General features: G+C 39.7%; 1 protein-coding gene across 6 annotated transcripts in view; it reads left to right on the forward strand.

The window, feature by feature from the left end:
- The first annotated feature begins 3031 nt into the window (after nt 1-3031).
- Nucleotides 3032-18568, forward strand: part of CSMD3 (CUB and Sushi multiple domains 3) — a 1242277-nt gene continuing 1226740 nt past the window's right edge. The window contains exon 1 of one of the 6 annotated variants that reach the window (XM_027064013.2): nt 3032-3659. In XM_027064013.2, the coding sequence (XP_026919814.1) occupies nt 3482-3659 (178 nt within the window). In that variant the 5' untranslated portion in view covers nt 3032-3481. The remainder of the gene's footprint in view (nt 3660-18568) is intronic. The other 5 variants (XM_027064014.2, XM_027064015.2, XM_027064016.2 and 2 more) reach the window with 5 other exon arrangements.

Consider the following 18568-nt stretch of genomic DNA (forward strand, 5'->3'; position numbering starts at 1 on the left):
GAAGATCAATAGGCTGCAAGAAGTAAAAAAAAAAAAAAGTATATAAAGTATATAAAAGGGAAGGGATGGTGGTAGTAATTAACCAACAAGTATAAAAAATAAAAAAAAAAGATTTTTATACATGTACACACATATGTTAAAAATTGATCACCTTTCAATTACTTTATAAATCTTTACTTTTCTATGAATATGCAGGTAAATTTATATAAAAATCATATTTTTGTTATTAGAGTATTTTAAAACAAGCATCTTTGGGTGCTAGCATAAGACAATACAGTGGGCAAACATGCTAATTCAGAAATTGGACATCACAGGTTCATATTTCATTTTAGTTATATTACTTCTCGCAAGGCAAGCTAATTAACTTTGTGTATCAGTTTCTTCACCTAGAAGAATGAGGATATTTGTAGTACTTGTCTCAGCAAGTTGTAACAAGATTGAATAAGATATGCCATGTGAACATAACACAATGTCGGGCATACAGTAAGCACTTAATGCTTGTGATGATGCTAGCTATTTTTTAAATCTTCATTTTCTAACAGTCTAAAACAAATCTATGTATAACTGTGCTGCTTTCCTACAGATTAGGTGAGATAAATGATTTCTTCCTCCCAAATTTAGACACTGTGTTTTTCCTTCTGGAGAAACTGAGGGACTTCTCCAGAATTTTGGCTGATGATACTGTTTCTGGAATACCTTTGGAAATGCTCTCTTGGAGAGGAGACTGCTTAGCAGGAAAGACAAGAGTGCAATCCAACACTAAGTGTATTGGATTAATATTATATTATCTTTGTTCATCATATAAAATATGATTTTCCATGTCTGGGAATCTGGAAAATGTCAGTAAAAAAAAAGTTTCATGATTTGTTGTGAGCCATAAAAACTGAAAACTATACTATTATTAAATGTTATGAGCTCTCAGATTAATCTTTTAACAACTTCACATTGACATGATATGCAGGATTCGTTTAGGAAAACATAATTGAATTATTGGAGTAGCATGTTTGAAAGTAAACATTAGAAATTGGTCTCTTCATGATGGTCCCATCGTCGAAGTTCATTTTGCACAATAATTCTTGTTAAAATACTTCTTTTGAAAAAGAAAAGTGCTTTTTTATTGTTGTTGTTGTTGTTTTAAAGTCCTCCTGTCTGTTATATGTAGCCACGTGTTCAAATAGATTACATGCACCCAAGATTTTTGTTTTCTTTTAATACAAAGTGTATTCAGCTGAGGTGATTAACCTCTGCACACTTGGTAAGAAGGGTTTTGTCAAGCGTTTCAATTAAGTTCCAAGGACTTGTTTGCACCTAACTCCTCGTTCAGTCCGGCAAAGGCACCAACAGCAGCAACAACCCTGACATCTTGACTAAAATCAATGTCAGCGCTGCCACCAAGGTGTCTGAACAAGCTAATGACGTTTTTAGCGTTGATCTTCCCAATCGCGGTCTAGTCTCAACCTTGTCGCCCACTCCCCTTCAAAACCTGCATATTTGGACCATAAAAGAAAGCACTGGTGGGAAGGAACAGTATGGGGACACACCGCCCTTAATCTACCTCTCCGAATTTAATGAGGTCAATTGGGCGTCTACAGCTTCTGCCTCTTGCTAAGGCTCCTCACCCAGAGGAGAAATCCCTGTCTAGTACACACACACACACATACACACACACACACACACACACACACACACACACACGCGTGCGCGCGCGTGCGCGGACACATGCATGCACACGCATATACACTACACACATTTGGGAAAACACCCACGTATTAAAAAAAAAATCACACCTTCCCTCACCTTCCATACACACACACTCATACCCTTCACAACTGCACACACACGCACATACTCCTGGGAGAATCGTAGATCCACACAAAATGCTACGTACCCGGAGAGCTTAGAATCCTTCCTACGCCTGCAGATTGAGCCCACGCAACACGCACCCCTATAGACATTCGCAGTGTGCCCAATTCCCGGAGCAGAATTCCCTCCACATGCAACAACCTTGCTCCCCTGAGCCGGCAATTTCACGTTGAGCCCAGGGACAAAAGCTGATCAAGGGTGATCTTGGAGTGTATGGGACGGGGGCATCATTTGTGGACAATGTGGAGGGATGCAAACTCAAATTGGGCAGTCCTCTTGACAATGCCCTGCAGATAGGTGCTGATCTCCTGATAGCCTTCAGCAAGCAAATGGAGCCAGGAACCGCTGCAAATATCTATTCCAGAACCAGTGCGGCAGCCCTACCCCCTCCTGAGATGGGATCAGGTTCCAGAAAAGTCAGATTACCAGTCCGGCACCTAGTCTAAGGAACTTGCGGTTTGTTAGATCTGGGCCCGGATCAGACAAAAAAGACTAAGAAATCGGCACACAGGAGGCAAAACGCGCTGGTCTCAGGACACAGCTCCCCTACACCCTGGGAGGAAGCAAACAGGATCCCCTATAGATGGGAAAAGGGTGCCGGTACCTGAGCGATGGCCAGTAGATGGCGCAAGAACTCTTTCCTTGTGCAGTGTTAACCCTTGAATGGCGTGTGGAGCTTCCACGTCCAGATGTATAGATACATACATTGTGCGTTTTGAAAGAAACCTTCCATTTACATATTTGGGACTGATTCAGAATTAAGACAAATGAGTCTGTTCTAGATAACTACCACAGATAAAGTAGTTTAGCTGCAGCACACATTAGCCCAAAAGCGGCTGAGGAGGATGAAAGGGCGAACTATTTGGGGAAATGACTGGCTCCCTCTCCACCTCACCCCCGCCCTAGTCACGGATGAAATCGGTTTACCGTACCATAGAAACCTGATTACGGGCTCACATGCAGGCATTTGCATATGTAAATGCATGTGTGCAAATAAATTCTTATCTGTGATCTTCTTTTTCAATTAAATCATGGGATAATAAATGCGAGACGCCTGCCTGAAATATACTGCAACTACAGTAGTAACACATGTCCCATTATAAGGACGTGGGCATCGATGGAGCCCGATTCGTTATCAGCATGGTTTCCCCAAAAGCAACACAGATCCTCCGATTAAAATATTCCTCAAACATGTTTCTGTATTCACAAGCTGCAATGGGGAGCTCACTAACATCATATTTCTCGGGCTGCTTTTACAGGCGGAATTGATCCATTCGGGGGGAAAAAGAAACCAAGCCCCTTAATTTCAAATATTGTGGGGAGTTTGTCAGAGAGCGGAGCTGGGCTTGAAGAAGCAGCTCACTAGTGGTTTCTGGTGGTTGCTATAACGGGCTAGAATTGAGGTAGATTTTGGTGGAGGGGAAAAAAAGCACAGGAAAAGACAGAATCCAGAGTAGCAGAGACTTTGTGCCCCCGTTGGAGAGATGGTTGAGTCCTCGTCAAGGTTGCTGTGGTATCCCAGAAACACCATTCACTCTGAGCTGTGACCGCGCACCAACAACAGCAACAACTCCACTGCGCCGGGCTGAGGAGCAGGAATTAGGAGCTCGCGAATAATATGAAAGGGATCCGCAAAGGGGAAAGCCGAGCAAAGGAATCCAAACCCCGGGAGCCTGGCACCAGAAGATGCGCTAAATGTGGCCGCCTGGACTTCATCCTGATGAAGAAAATGGGGATTAAAAGTGGATTTACGTTTTGGAATCTCGTCTTTTTATTGATGGTGTCTTGTGTGAAAGGTAGGTCTGCTTTCGGGGGTCCCCCCTGTTTTGTATGTTGGTGAGCTCACTTGTCGCCGGAAAAAGGCTGGTAGCTTACTTTGCAATTTGCACCGATAAAATAATGATAATAATACTGAAGAAGGAGTTGATTCACAGCTCTCCCCCCCCCCCATAGGAAATGCATTTTGCTTGCCAGATTTGGCGTTCAATGCAGTGATTGAGCTTGTGCTCAATAAATATTCTTGCAGTATGCTCAAACGAATACGTGAGTTGGTTCGTATAGCCTCTAACTAGTGGATATCCAGGCAGAATTCCTCTGCAAGACTTTACTTGGTGGTGAGGATTACCTTGATTTCTACTGAAACCAGTGGGGTTTGATGCTTGGGCTAGAATATTTATATTAAAGACACTCGTGCAAACGCTTTTTAACCCTTTCAGGGCGCAAAGTTACTGACATACCAGGAATGTGCTGTTAAATGCATTAGGGCACAGGGGTCTTCCAAGCATCCCTCTACTAACACAAATGTCTGAATGCATATGTGAATTATTACTACGTGGGCTCGTGTGCATTGATAAATGGTAGGGGAGCTTCCCTGGGTCCTGTGGTAGAGGACTGGCTTAAAATGAGGCTTTAAAAGGGTCTGAGACGCCACGAAGTGTAAGGATCCACCTTTGGGGATGAATGAAGGTAGGAGGAAAGTCATTAGCTGACGACCAAAAAGAAAATCCCCAGCAAGTCTCGGCGTTCAGACAGGTAGAGTGAGTGTCACATGCACAGACAAGGGGAGGGGGTGGGTGGGATGTAAAATGTATTCCTAAGCAGGAAAGCAAGGGACAGTCGGAATCATTGGAAGCAAAGCTGTCCTCGGGGAGAATATAGATCCCCAGTTCTGTTCCACAACTTCTCCTGCACCCTGCCGCCCATTAATTGCTGCAAAGAATACTCAGGAGATGTTTATGACTCATGCCATCGTTTTTGAAAAATCACCTCCCCATACTCATGGCAGCTCGAATAGATGCGATGGATGTCGCTTTCAGTGAAGCTAGTTCCAAATCTCGGGTGTCTTGTGTGTCGGGGGTGGGTGGGGGTGGAGGGTGGGGGGTGGGGGGTGTTTTGGCCCAGGCGCACCACGGCTGTCAACACAAACTGGACGCTTCTTCCTTTGTAAAGGAGTGCCTCTCTGAACCGCAATCGGGCCGCGTCTCTATGAAACAGTTTATTGTCCAGCTTGCAGCTGGCTGTCCCCCCACAGAAGGCAGTCCATTTGCATTCAGTGGAAATGATAATTCATGTTTTGGGTGGAGGGAGCTGGAGGGGTTACCTCTCCTTCTATTAGGAGCAACCACGGGTGGCATGTCTCGAATTTTAATTTACATCCCTAAATGCCAGGAAGTCGTCTCCGGTGTCTGTGGCAGCAACTGTCTTGTAATCCCAACCTGCTCCTTAAAGCTTGATTCCCTACCCCCCCCCCCCCCTTCCTGGAGCCTCCAGCGTAGCTCTAAGGCAAAACGCTTGTCCTCAGCGGCGTAACTACACTGCCTAGTGCACAAAACGTGTCTCGGGTTGCTTTTACAATGGGTTCGTTTCCGTCGCCGGCTCGACGTGCGAGGAGCCTCACATTTATGCTTAGTCCGTCTGCCACAGGGAGTCGGTGGTTCATGGATGGCCCTGGGGCTGACTGCTAGACGCGCGCTCCGGGTGGGGGAGGCGCAGGGAGGCAGCAGCAGGTCCAGGCACGAAAAAATGTTGGGGTGGCTCTTGCTAGAGGATGACCAGGGGTTAAGTGCGAGTTTTCATGTGATACCTGTTGAGCGAAAACACATTCGAGGGGCAGATGGGGAGAGGGAGTCTCCGAAGCAGGGCGAGCACGCCAGCCTGACAAACACCAAACCGCGCAGCCTGCAATTACCGCCCGGCTGCCCGCACCTACCGTATTTTCCGAATAAGACGCGCCACTGAAATGAAGGGCGCGTTAATTTGGTTTAAATGGCACTGGAAACAGGACCCCTCTCCTCTCCTCACAGCTCCTGGACTTTGGACTGAGATCACTGGTCTCCACTGAGTATATTCCAGTTTGAGGGGCATTTGAGAAGGAGTGTGTCACACTCTGCTTTGGTCCCGTTCAAAACCAATTTTTTTTTTTTTTTTTGGAACTTAGATAACATTTAATGGTAATAAGATTCTTCTTTGCCACTTACCTGCCACTCGGAAGATTTCCCCTATGTTTTACAACTTGGAACGCTGTCCTCAAATTCTGAGAAACAAACTTACATGGGCTGTATGCTTTAGACCTGTTCCCTAGCGGCGGGTGGTGCCTATCTTAACAGTTGCTTATCCTCCCCTTTCCTCTCTTCTTATTTTATTCTAATTTCACTTCAGTGAAAGGCTTTCCTCAAGGCTTTCCTAAAACCGTGACTCCTGAAATCGCTTAAATGGTGTTCCCCCCAACGTCTATGCCCCAGTTTGTTTTCCACGCTGTTTCTTCTGGACGCTCAGGCCCACGAGAAAGCTCAGAACCGGGAGGCGTTTTAAGGGCTTTGCAGGTCCTATTCCAGGATAGCAGGAGTGTTCAGGAAGTCCGAGGTGCGCGGTTTTCCACGCGAAAAGCTCATGCCACAAGAATTCCACCTTCTGCCCATACTTTTCATCACTTCGTATCTCACCTCTGCCTGCAAACAGCGACAAAGAGGCTCAGTGGGAGGAAACGCCTCAGAGCAGAAGACAAAGTGGCCTTCAGTGGTAGGCCTGAACCGCTCCTATGGGGTTGAAATGACAGCCAGCCTTATCTGGCCATTTTATCTCCACTGTCAGGATCTCAAATAAAAGGTGGCCGACGGAGGACACTAAATTGGGGTGGGAGCTGCTTAGACCCGATGCATGCCTATTTTAGGCTGTAACACACACAGGCACATGCACGCTCGCGCGCAGTCAGGCAGAGGTTTCCGAAATGCAGCCTGCAGCTGCAGCGTGTCTGTTGAGGTTTCACTCAGATAGAAACTGTGAATCTCCTAGTCGTGCTGAAACGTCCCGCCCACGTAAGCAGACACTCGGGGCCACTTTCCCACGCTCCGTCTCGGGGGATCACGCAACCCTAGCAAAAGGTACCACGCAAAGGTGCAGGAACCGTACGAAGGTACCGGAAGGCACTGACCTCGGACGACAGGTGGGCTCCAGCCAGTGCGCTGCGTTCCACGCCCTGCGTCAGGGCGTCCTTCCAGGGCCTCTGGCAGGCCCCGGACTTCGAGAAGGATCCACGTTTCTGCGTGCTCTGGGATTCCAAGGAGAGATTACTCCCGCCACAGAGCTCCTTCTGGAAGAGCGGGTTTCACACCCTCTTCAGCGAACTCAGAAGTACGTTTCACGGAAGCCAGGGTGGCTGAGCCCCGAGGGAAGTCTCAGACCCTTGCGTGTCTTCGGGGACTGATAGCCTCGATACCCTCACTCCTCACCCTCAAGGCAATAGTGAGACCAGGCAGAAAATGTCCTGTCTTGAGGGGGCTTTTCAAAAGGGGGTGGAGTGAGTTAAAGACCTCACCGAACAATAACAACAGCAAACAACCACCCCACCCCTCCATCGCAGCCATCAAAACTCTTCCCTTTAGTTTGGCACGTTTGAGTCATGTGCTGGGAGGTAATATTTTGTGTTCGAGTTAGGGGTCCCGCTGCTGCAGTCTGACCGGGTATCCTTCAGTCTTGTTCTTTGGGAATACTTAATTTCTTCTAGAAGAGCAGACTCCATGAAATTTCAAAGAACCATCAGAGGTTGAAACTGAGCGCCTCACTTGGCCTTGGTGCGTGTGTGTGTATTGTTGGGAGGAGGAGATCCACCTGGATTGACACCAACGGGCCTTCGGGAAGCCTCGGGAGCGTGTGGGCGCGTGGGTGTGGGTGCCCGAGGCGGAAATGCGTGGCAGGTAACAGTGCGTTTATATTCTCCGAACTCTAGATGGTGGTGCTCTGGACACCGCTGTCGCGCTCTCCGGTGGGGGCACCGAGAAAACTCCCTTTCCCCAAGCTGACCGCATCGCTCCCCTCACTCAAATTCTCCAGTGACAGGCGCCTAGGGAGTTCTAAAACTCACTCGAGAGCAAGTAAACGGCCTGCTGCCCTTTTAGGATCCCTTCATCCCCACCCCAGCTCTCTGGCTGGGGGGAAAGGGAAACAGGAGATAGTCCTGTTCCGGGTTCAGGAGACACAAGGGTTTAGTTGGAACCTAGGGGAAAAGGCAGAAATGAAACAGCATGGGGTCATCCAAGTCACCGTGTGGTCCTCTCCCAGCGCCGCTGGAATGGCCAGCTCAGGGCTAAAAGCTGGAGGCGCAAGGGGGTTGCAGCACATTGTAGAATAACAATGAAGTAGGACGACTGAAGAAAGATGGGCTCAGGCATCAGGCGAATTCCCTTCCCCATGAACACGTCGCCTTTGGGGAGGCTTGACACCACCTACTTGCTAAGCCAACCCAATTTGCCGCCCAGAAAAGGGTTGAGCAGCTCCCAGAATTCTGAGCTGAACGTCCTCCTGGACAGTTACCTCCTAGAAATTGTTCTGAAAGGTCATTTTGCAGCACCGTGTTTTCCGGAATCTTCCGGTGTTGGGGGACTGGCGAGGGGCTGAGGGGAAGGCTGCATCAAGCCAGTGTAAGAAATGTGTGTGGGCAGAAATAATTCAGGAGCAGGTTTCAGCCCCTTGCAAACTTAATGCCAGCTCCTTTGAGATCCTTCAAGGAATAAAGGCATGGAATTACTCAATAAAGTACTCTAGGAGCATAGACTTAGTTGCAGGAGTTGTTCTTACTCTCATGATATTAATTAGCCTTACTATTTGTGGGACAGTGGAATAGAATCTGGGGTATACATGTCTTTTCCTTGAACACACAGTTTAGTATCTAAGGAAACATGAAATAATAAAGCAACAGCAAATGGCATCTATACATGATTGTAAATGTAGTAAAACTCAATCACAAGTGGAATATAGAAGAGGTAGAGCAATTACTAATGTCTTTGTACTCATGTGGGAACCTTCCAATGCAAGGTATTTGCCTAAGATCTCAAATACAAATACCTGAAAGATACTAAACTGAACTTTAGTGGTCTCAGACTTATTTCTTGTGTACCAAAAAATGACTTCCTTCTACTTAATATCAGGGTCTCCAGAAATGGCTTCAATGTTTTGTCCACTTTGAAAAATTACTGGAAGGCACCCAACAAGGTGTCTACTAAGGAACCTGTTACTTTAGATTACTTTAGGCAACATGACTGTTTGAGAAAATATGCCATTTTGTACTTTAAAGTCCAGTGTTTGAAAGATTAGAAGTAAAATGATTGTAAAAGAAATTAGAAAAAATGTGTAGGATTAAGAAAATGTGTGAGATACAAATACAACTTGAGGCCATTTTGTCTATAGATCCATTTAAACATAGCTTCCCTTTGTACCTCTTTCTTCTCTTACCTTTACTCATAGGACAGTGTAGTTTATGGACACAGTGGCAGTTCTGATTTGAATTCTGGATGGGATCTATTAAGGATGTTAGGACAGACACGACTGTTACCAAATTCATCTTTTCTCTTAGAGTGAGCAGGTGGGTGATGCATGTTATTTTCCAAAGAGATAAATTTTCATGCCTACAAGATTTTCTCAGAACTAGGCCTCTTATAAGGCTCTCATTCTCATCAGGAATATCATTTTTACAAAAGTCACTGAGAAAAATCAATTTGTTGAATACCTTCCAGTATTCAGGGGTCTCACGGCTGATGGTCATCCTTTGGTCTCTCAAACTTCCAATCTTGTAGCCATCAAATGTATTTCATGCCATCAAGTCCTTCGCTAAGCTATTGCTTGGTGCTGGTTGAAGCTTCCAAGGAGTAATATTTTCTATATAATCATGGCCTATTGACAACAACCCTATCTGAAATCTCCTCTAAAAAAAGTCTACAACATTAGAGTCATACAGCTTATAGTTGAATTATATCAGTGGTAATCACGTGGTATTAGATATCACAATGTTATTCTATCAGTTTTTAAATACTTGCACTGCAGTGATTTTCAAAGTGTTCCTGAACAAATAACATCAGCATTCTCTGAAAACTTGTTAGGAATATGAATTCTCAGGTGCCCACCCAAGGCGCTGAGACAGACACCCTGGTAGGTGGGCACAGACATTAGTGTTTTTAATAAGGCATCCAGATAATTCTGATGTGCTCTATGGTTTGAGTTTCACTACAATAAAGAGCAAGAGTTCTCGAGCTATGAGACCTAAAGTCAAATAATAATTTTGCCAAGCAATTATGTTTGCACTAGCAACTCAACTTTCCTAAACTCAGTTCCATTATCTACACACACACACACACACACACACACACACACACACACACACACAAAGGAGTTTGTACCATATCAGCAGGTCTATACGGAAAGGGAGATTATATATTTAACATATATGGTATCTGACACTGGTAGCTATCATTAGTATTATTCAAACGCACATTCATGTGCAAAGCCAGTGTGAATTCCCTCATACTTCAACCCTAACTTGTAGCCCTAACTTGTATATAGCAGTAAATAAAAAAATGTGGCATCTTCTTACTAGCTATTATTTCACATTGGCCATATTCCCAGTCTATTATACATTGGAGAAATACTTTGAAACTTCTGCTTATCATACTTAATACAGTTACTTCAGGACCTAGCACCATGTAACAGGGGCAGACCCATAGCTTAAAAAAGTTACCCCTGTTCCTCGGCTAATTCCATTCCCTACATAGGAACTTTAATATCAATTGATTAATAATACCTACTGAACTTGATGATTCATCTTGTCACAAATTGTGATATTTTACAGGGCTGGGCAAGTTCTTAAATATAAATAGTTAATTGCTCTTATTTTATCCAGGAAATGCACATGCCTAAAAAGGGTAAGTGATTTTTACTAGGTAAGAAAGTTCATTAGCTCTAGAACTGAGACAAGACCATCTGGCATTCAAGTTCATGTTCAACTCTCTTTCTACTATATCTTCTCAGAGTTTGCTTAGATGACATCAATGGAGACGATCACAAAGGTTGATATTTATGTACCATGTATCAATCAGTACCATATAAAAATATTAGTGATTATATAATATATATACATATAATATATATGTTTTGTTATAATTTTTAGAAATTGTTAACCACTTGTTTTGCAGGCGAAAAAACGAAACAATTTTTGAATGAAAATATTTTCTGAGGCTGATATAATATGTACATCAGAGAAATAACTAGTCATATCTTCAATAAAATCTATACAAGTCTTACAAGGCTATAAAAATAAAATCAGTGTATTGAGTGTTTTTTTATGTCTCATAAAAAACTTTAAGCAAGAGTATTTAAAATTAAATTCTTAATTTCTTATAATCTAGACACAACTTCTTATTTATAAGCTTTTCAATCTAGAAAATCTGTTCTGTATTCTCATGTTTTAATTATGTTTAAGCCATATTAACATAAAATTTATGCAGTCCCTCTCATCTGCACTTACATCACAGATTTCTCTCAGGTGATCTATGTAAGACAATGGTGTCATTCAAAATAGTACCATATAAATAATAGTACACTTGAGAAATATTAATAGTATAAGAACAATTGATAATGTTAGAGATTATCTTCAATTTTAGTGATATATGAAATATTTAAACTCTTTCTAAGATATGAGTAAATTTTCCAAAATAATGAATACTACTAAATTTGAGGTGTTTAAATGTTCAGAAAGTGACTGAAATATATAAAAAGTAATGAGTGATTCTCTTAAAAACCAAGTTTTGAATGTTCAAAGTTATAACTTCCTTTGTGTTATGTTAGCAGATTTTAAAGGAGTATTTATGATTATATAGTTTTAATGATAAAGTTTTTTTTAACTATGACATGTTTTAAAATACGGTTGGATACCACTTTGAAAGGAAATTTATAAATGGAAAAATTCTGCAGAAATGGATTTAATAAATCTCAAAAATCTAGGACTATGCTATACTTTTCCACTAAACTAAATCCATCAGATTGACTCCATAATGCTGAGAGGTGCTTCCTATAGAGACAGGACATAAGACACTGTTAGGTTTGGGGAAATATTACCAAGATAGCATTCTTTGTTTTATTTTTTTTTTTAATGTAGAAATCTCTGTTAAAGTATATTGTTTACATTTTAAACAGTGGTTCTCTACCTCATTTTCCTGCTTTGAATTCTAAAAAGCATCTTGCTAGATGGCTGTTATCTCCTATGTACAGATTATTATCTCCATCTACAAATTATCCACATTTCCTGAAGCCAGAGATGTACAATGACTTTCCATGAGCATAAGGTTAGCTAGTTGTTGAGTGAAATCTGAAATGAGAAGGCATTCAGAAACTCATCAACGTATTAAAAGTTGAAACTATAAGTGACTAGCTTACTAATTAAACTTCATTCTTAGGAAACACCTGAGACCTTGAGAATTTAATTTAAAAGAAAGGCTAAAATTAATATTCAGTATATACATACATACTACGTATGTAAACCTATATAATCTCACAGTTACATAATACATAAATTCTGTATTAAAATCTTCAACATTTTTTCCTTAAGTTGCCTAAAATTATTCTTTTAATGATCCTGTATTCTTTTAATGATCCTGTATGTGAAAGATACTCTTAGTTTTATAAGCAATAGTAAGTGAAGTAAATGCACAATAATACACAAGTATGTCACTGTAAGATAGATGTAAAACTATTTGGTGCATTAAACACACACACACACACACACACACACACACACAGAACCAAAATTTATAATCCTTGGATCCTAACCCAATACTCTTGAGTAAAACATAAAATTTATGAATGTACATGATTTTATGAACTTCACAAATAATATTTGGATGTAAAATTGTTTACGAATTGTATTGTAAACCATGGCAAATAAATTTGTTCCATTTGGTACCTTAATCTTCCATTCAGTTCTATAGAATTTTAATGATGTGAAAGTTCTTGTATCTAGTCTAGTGTCTAATAGTCAGGGAATGTGCATCAGATTTATTTGTCAGGGCAAAGGAATACACTTTAAAAAATCATATCTAAGCTCTATCCACATAGTCTACTTCATTCCATCATTACATCCTAACTAAATGTACGAGCATAGCTACATAAAGAAGAGACAGGTCAGAGCAATGAAGTGACTTGCCAAGATTTAGAGTGTATAAAACAGTCTTTAAATTCCCTATCAGGGGCTCCTGGTGGCTCAGGCGGTTAAGCACCCACCTCATGATATCAGCTCAGGTCGTGATCTCCTTCAGGCTCTATGCTGACTGCGTGGAGCCTGCTTGGGATTCATATTCTCTCTCTCTCTTCTCTCTCTCTCTCTCTGCCCCTCCGTAATTGCACATGCTCATGTGGTCTCTCTCTCTGTTTCTCTAAATGAATGAATGAATGAATGAATGAATGAATGGATGAATAAATAAATAAATTCCCTGTCCAGTACATGTTTCTCTTCACATAATCCTAATTGGTTTATGGGAATAAATATCCCTGAGAGGAAAGACCACTCTCTAACTGAAATCATGACCAGATCTAAGCAGTACTTCCTGAAGTAATCATGTAGAGAGACACAGAGACCTAAATGAAATAATATTGGTGAGAAACAGCATTCCATTTAAAGATTAACGTAGAAATTAAATAGGGGCACTGAAATATACACCATCATCTACAAAAGAAAAAAATACACCTATGTATGTAGTAAACTATACTCAAGTACACAAAATTAATGTTACCTTTTTTTGTGAAGGTGATAAAATTTATTTTTATATGTAACAAAAATACTTTCGTCCTTTGTGAACTTTGACTCTTCCAATATAAACTAGCCTTTTTCTTACTTGCATTATTAAAATTTTCTTTGTGGATATACTTTTAGAGACCTCATTTTAAACCATGTTTTTACTTTTAAAGCTCAGGTATCTTAAAAATACCTTCATATGGATTATTCATAGAGTAAGGTTATTACATTGGATACCTTTTAATGGAATATCCTTATTTAAAATAATTTTGTATCTTACAACAGCTAGATGTAGATTTTTCCAAAGTTGGCAAAAGTCAGGGATAAAAGTACACCTAAAATGTGTCTCCTACTCTCTTGCCTAAAATTATGCATTCCCAAATTTTATTTAATGTTGGAAATTGACTATCAACCAATTTCTCCATTTTAAAATTGATTATATTATAATAATTCACTTCAGCTTATTGAAATTTTAAGTTACAAACTGACATATTTTTTTTCTTGATCCTGGTGATGGGAAGGGGAAACTGATAATTCAAATTCCTTTTCTTGGGCTTGTTCACATTCCCATTAGCCCCTTGTTTCTCTTTCACCGTTACTTAATAAAATTATCAGCTCTGTTTTATTGTTTTATATTATTCTAATTTCTCAAATATTAGCTTTCTAGAGGGACATATCTTTTACTTTTTGTGTGCTTATTTACACTATGAGTACTGTCTGATTTCAAAGAAACCTGTAGAAAAAAAACGTTAATTTCATTTCCTCTTACAATACCATAATGGGCACCTGAGATCTACCAACCAGTCAATAATTTAAACGTATACTTTTAAGTTGTATTTTATCATGAGTGTGTTAATATAGAGAAGTGAATATGAATCTAGGCTGTTGTTATTCTACTAAAACATAGTAAGATACTGTTAAAAGACTTCAACTTCAGGTAATTTGTAAGTTTTAGAAATGACTTTAGTTTTAATATACAAAGTAGATTTCCATATATAGGAATGACTCTTTCGAATCTGTTATTGGAGGTGTAATTTGAATTTTCCCCCAAATGTTTGTAATGTATTTATGCTGATCTAACTGCATGTTCTAATATTGAACTCTGTGTTGCTAAAAGCTGCATTTGCAAGATAACGGATCAAAGTTAGGAGACGAGGCAGAATAAATACAATTAAATATCTTGGAGATGAAACGTACTACCTTGGATTTATTGGCTCCGTGCTCCAACTGACTGAACTATATAGTCTAGACAAAATATTTACTCAGCGTTCACATATATGGAGAAACTCCGAGTTAAGGTTTTTTGGCTGATGTCTAAATCAAAACAGCTGAACTGATTCAAATGTTTTGTGTAAACAAATTTGCATCCATGCTGCTAATTTGTGTGCCAACTTACAGCTTCATAGTTTCTAAGATGATGGAGATGATAAACCCTCTTAAATAAAGTTTGCAACAGAAATGTTGACAGGCCTATGGTTGCCTGTATTGAGTTCATGTCCAATGGTTTCTTCATGGCTTTCAAAGAAAAATTTTCATCTATAAATCCAACTAGTACTTGATTGCTCTTTTATCTGTTAAATCTTTCCAGAGGAGGCCACGGAGAAACTCTTAAAATCAATTTTCTAGCAACATTCCAGGAAATCTTTAATACCTATGTTAGTTTGGCAGTTTTCATTAATATATTAATAGATGAAAATCAGAAGTGACAATTTGAACTTAATTTTTAAATATTGCCAATATGCAAGTCCTTAGAAATTAACCATTTTTCAATATGTTGAAGATTACTACTTATTTTACCTGTTCTTGCATAGATTATTGAAATCTCCCAATTTTAGGAAAACTATATTCTAATTATGTAATTCCTTCAAAAGCAAAATTCTCAGAGGCCTCGAAAGCCATTGGAAGATGTTAGACATATTAGGTTATATCTTGTGCTGTTTCACGTAAATATTACCCGAAATGTTTGCATCATTTTCTTTGGTCTAAAGTTCAGTTTGGTTTAGTAAGCCTTTTGTTAGAACAGTATTATTTTGAATTAAATACTCTAGCCTTGACACAGTTTAATTTAGGAGTTGTGAAAGAGACTGAGGTCAGTAGATTTCATATTCACAGAAATAATCAGTAGTGCACTTATCAGTTCCGGGACTCAGTAATACATTCCTTCACCAATCAATCATTTATTGAGGGCCAATATGTGTCAATATGTTTAGGATACAGAGATGAAGATCCAGTCACTACCCTAAAACAAGACACTCTTTATGTTGAAGTAGGTTTCCTGTGAACATAATAGCAAAACAATCTAGTTATTGTAAGATTGTTTAGCTCTTTAATGGGATTCTCTTATCATAAAATATCAATATAGTTCATACCACCTTTATTTATTTATCCTACATATTAAATCTTTATCCTATCACAGGTGAGTATTAACATCCTACACACATTGAAACTTCCCAATGGAAACTTCCCATTCTGTGATCTAATCTAATGTAATTTTGCCTTGTAAATTTCAATTTAAAATGTTTATTGACTCCTATCTGTTCAGCCAACTAATATTAACTAATTTATCCAGTATCAATGAAGATCTCACGTTTTTTTCTGTAACAGTATTTGTAGAGAGATTTTGTGATCAGCAAATTGTTCTTACCCATTTTTTCTGTGTTAGTTCCTGCCTCAGAACTCCTCACTGGCTTGTTAAGTCTTTCAAATTAAAAAAAAAAATTATGTTTTATTTATTTTTGAGACAGAGAGAGAGGGAGAGAGAGCGAACGAGGGGGGAAGGGCAGAGAGAGAAGGAGACACAGAATCTAAAGCAGGCTCCAGGCTCCAGGCTCTGAACTGTCAGCACAGAGGCCAATGTGGGGCTTGAACTCAAGAACCATGAGATCATGACCTGAGCTGAAGTCGGACACTTAAAGGACTGAGGACTGAGCCACCCAGGTGCCTCGATGCTTTTCAAATCTAAATTCAAATCTCTGCCCCTTCATTTAGTGATGCACAAAAATAAGCCTTGAGCCAAGGTCAACACATGCAAAGGGAAAAACAAATAATTACATATAAATATAACAGATTCTATCATAGTTTTCTATTTCTTATTTTTTGTCTTTATTGGAGACCTATGTAAGTAGATTGTTTTTTGCATTGCTTTGTTTTTAATTTGTGATATAAAGAGCAATAGAAGGATGTATTGATAGTTTAGTAAGAAATACTGGCATTGGAAAATACCAATTTTGCTACATAGGAGTTAAGTAGAATGATCTATCTTTACAAGGTTAGAACATTCTCTAAATTTGATATTGTATTTTACATTTTCCTCACCACCCCCCCGAATTCAAACTTTGATGAGTCATATTATTTTAACGTTTGCACAAACATTGTGCTTCGTGATTCGTGATTGCCATCTCCCTCTCCATTTTCACATTCCAGAAACCTCACTTTTTTTGTGATCTAATGAAGATTTAATGTGTATGAAACCAGACTTCATGTTTATTAATACAACACATATAAAGGGTTTTTTCTATTTCTATGCTTCAAAATGTTGACTATTAATGAAAGATCAAAACCAAGCATTTCCATTAAGTATGCAAATTGCTATCTATTGTGCTTAGTTAGATTACTTCAGCGAAAAGTAAATCTAGAAGCTTGAGATAAAACAGCTTTGGGTAACGTGAATTGTTTTATTTAACTTGGTACAACTAAAAGAGGGAATAATGTGAACCCCATTGAATTTCTAACACTCTCCACAATACATAGCATTAGCTTCATTTATTAAGATCCCATACTAATGCATGGGAGTTAATTTGCAGGATATGCTGATCTGGTTCCACCAACACCTCAAAACCCACATCTAAGCTCCTTCCTTTCTTTGATATAACAAAGAAGAAAGCAGTCCTTTTAGATTTCACAAAGCTTTATTATACAAAGGACCCTGCACTGCCTTTCTATTCATTTTGTTTTTCCTTCTTAAGTTCCAACTCTTTTTTTTCTTTCAAAGTATTAATGATAATTTACATATAACAACTGTGTCATAACATGGACTGTTTGTTCAAGATGCAAGGGGGAGGTTTTTATGCTGGCTTGTTTATTGTCAGTACACAAGAAAATCTGAGAAGCCACCTATAAGATATATACCAAGCCTTCATGATAACTATGAAAATGGCTACAGTTAGTTGAGATCAGAGTTTGAAACAAGTATCTGCTAATTCAGCTAGTACTGAGAAGGGTGTTTGGTTCAAAGATGCAACCATTGCACACACTTCAAGTATTCTCTAAACCCCAAATTAAACACAATGAACAAAATTGTGTTAATAGTGTGGATAAACGCAGGGTAAAATAAGAAGTATATGCATTTTTAGTAATTATATCTTTAAGCAAAAATATTCACAATTTATGAATTCTTTCTTCTGTACTTTGTTTCAATTTTTATAATAGTCCATTTTACATGTGAAAACACTTCCCTCTGTAAGGTAAGTCATTAGGTGTTTCTATTTTTTTAAGTAAAGTTTGTAGTCTTTTTTTTTTTTTAAGTATATTTATTTTGAGAGAGCGTGGTGGGGAGGGGCAGAGAGAGAGGAATAGTGAGAGAGTCCCAAGCAGGCTCCAAGCTCTGAGCTGTCAGCACAGAGCCCAACGTGGGGCTCAAACAATGAACCGCGAGATCATGACCTGAGCCGAGATCAAGAGTTGGATGCTTAACTGACAGAGCCACCCAGGTGTTCCTAGGTGTTTCTATTTTATCTGATTCTTCACTTCCTTTCTCATCTTCATGGCAGGAAAAGAAACTGAAGTTCCTGGTCCACTACTGTAGACTGTGAGTGCCTCTCATTTAAGCATCTCTATTTGGAGTGTTTGATAGACTTAGCTCCTTTTTAAATTTGAGGAAACAATTTAGGAAGAGGAAATTAGCTCACTTGTGGAGAAAAATCGGGTCCAAACCCTGACCGCTCAACTCCAAATCTTGCCTGCTCTTTTCATCACACCAAACAGGATTTCATCAACTTTGAGAATAAGAAAAAATTCTGAGATTGAGATGAATTCTGAATTCTTTCACATGGATAAGGTTATTTCTTTTCTGGAGTGACTACTTCTGAACATAGAACAATTTATTTTACATGCTTCAAGATGAAGGGAAGGCAACAGAAACAGGAGAAGTCA

The sequence above is a fragment of the Acinonyx jubatus genome, chromosome F2, assembly GCF_027475565.1.
Source record: "Acinonyx jubatus isolate Ajub_Pintada_27869175 chromosome F2, VMU_Ajub_asm_v1.0, whole genome shotgun sequence".
NCBI lineage: Eukaryota > Metazoa > Chordata > Mammalia > Carnivora > Felidae > Acinonyx > Acinonyx jubatus.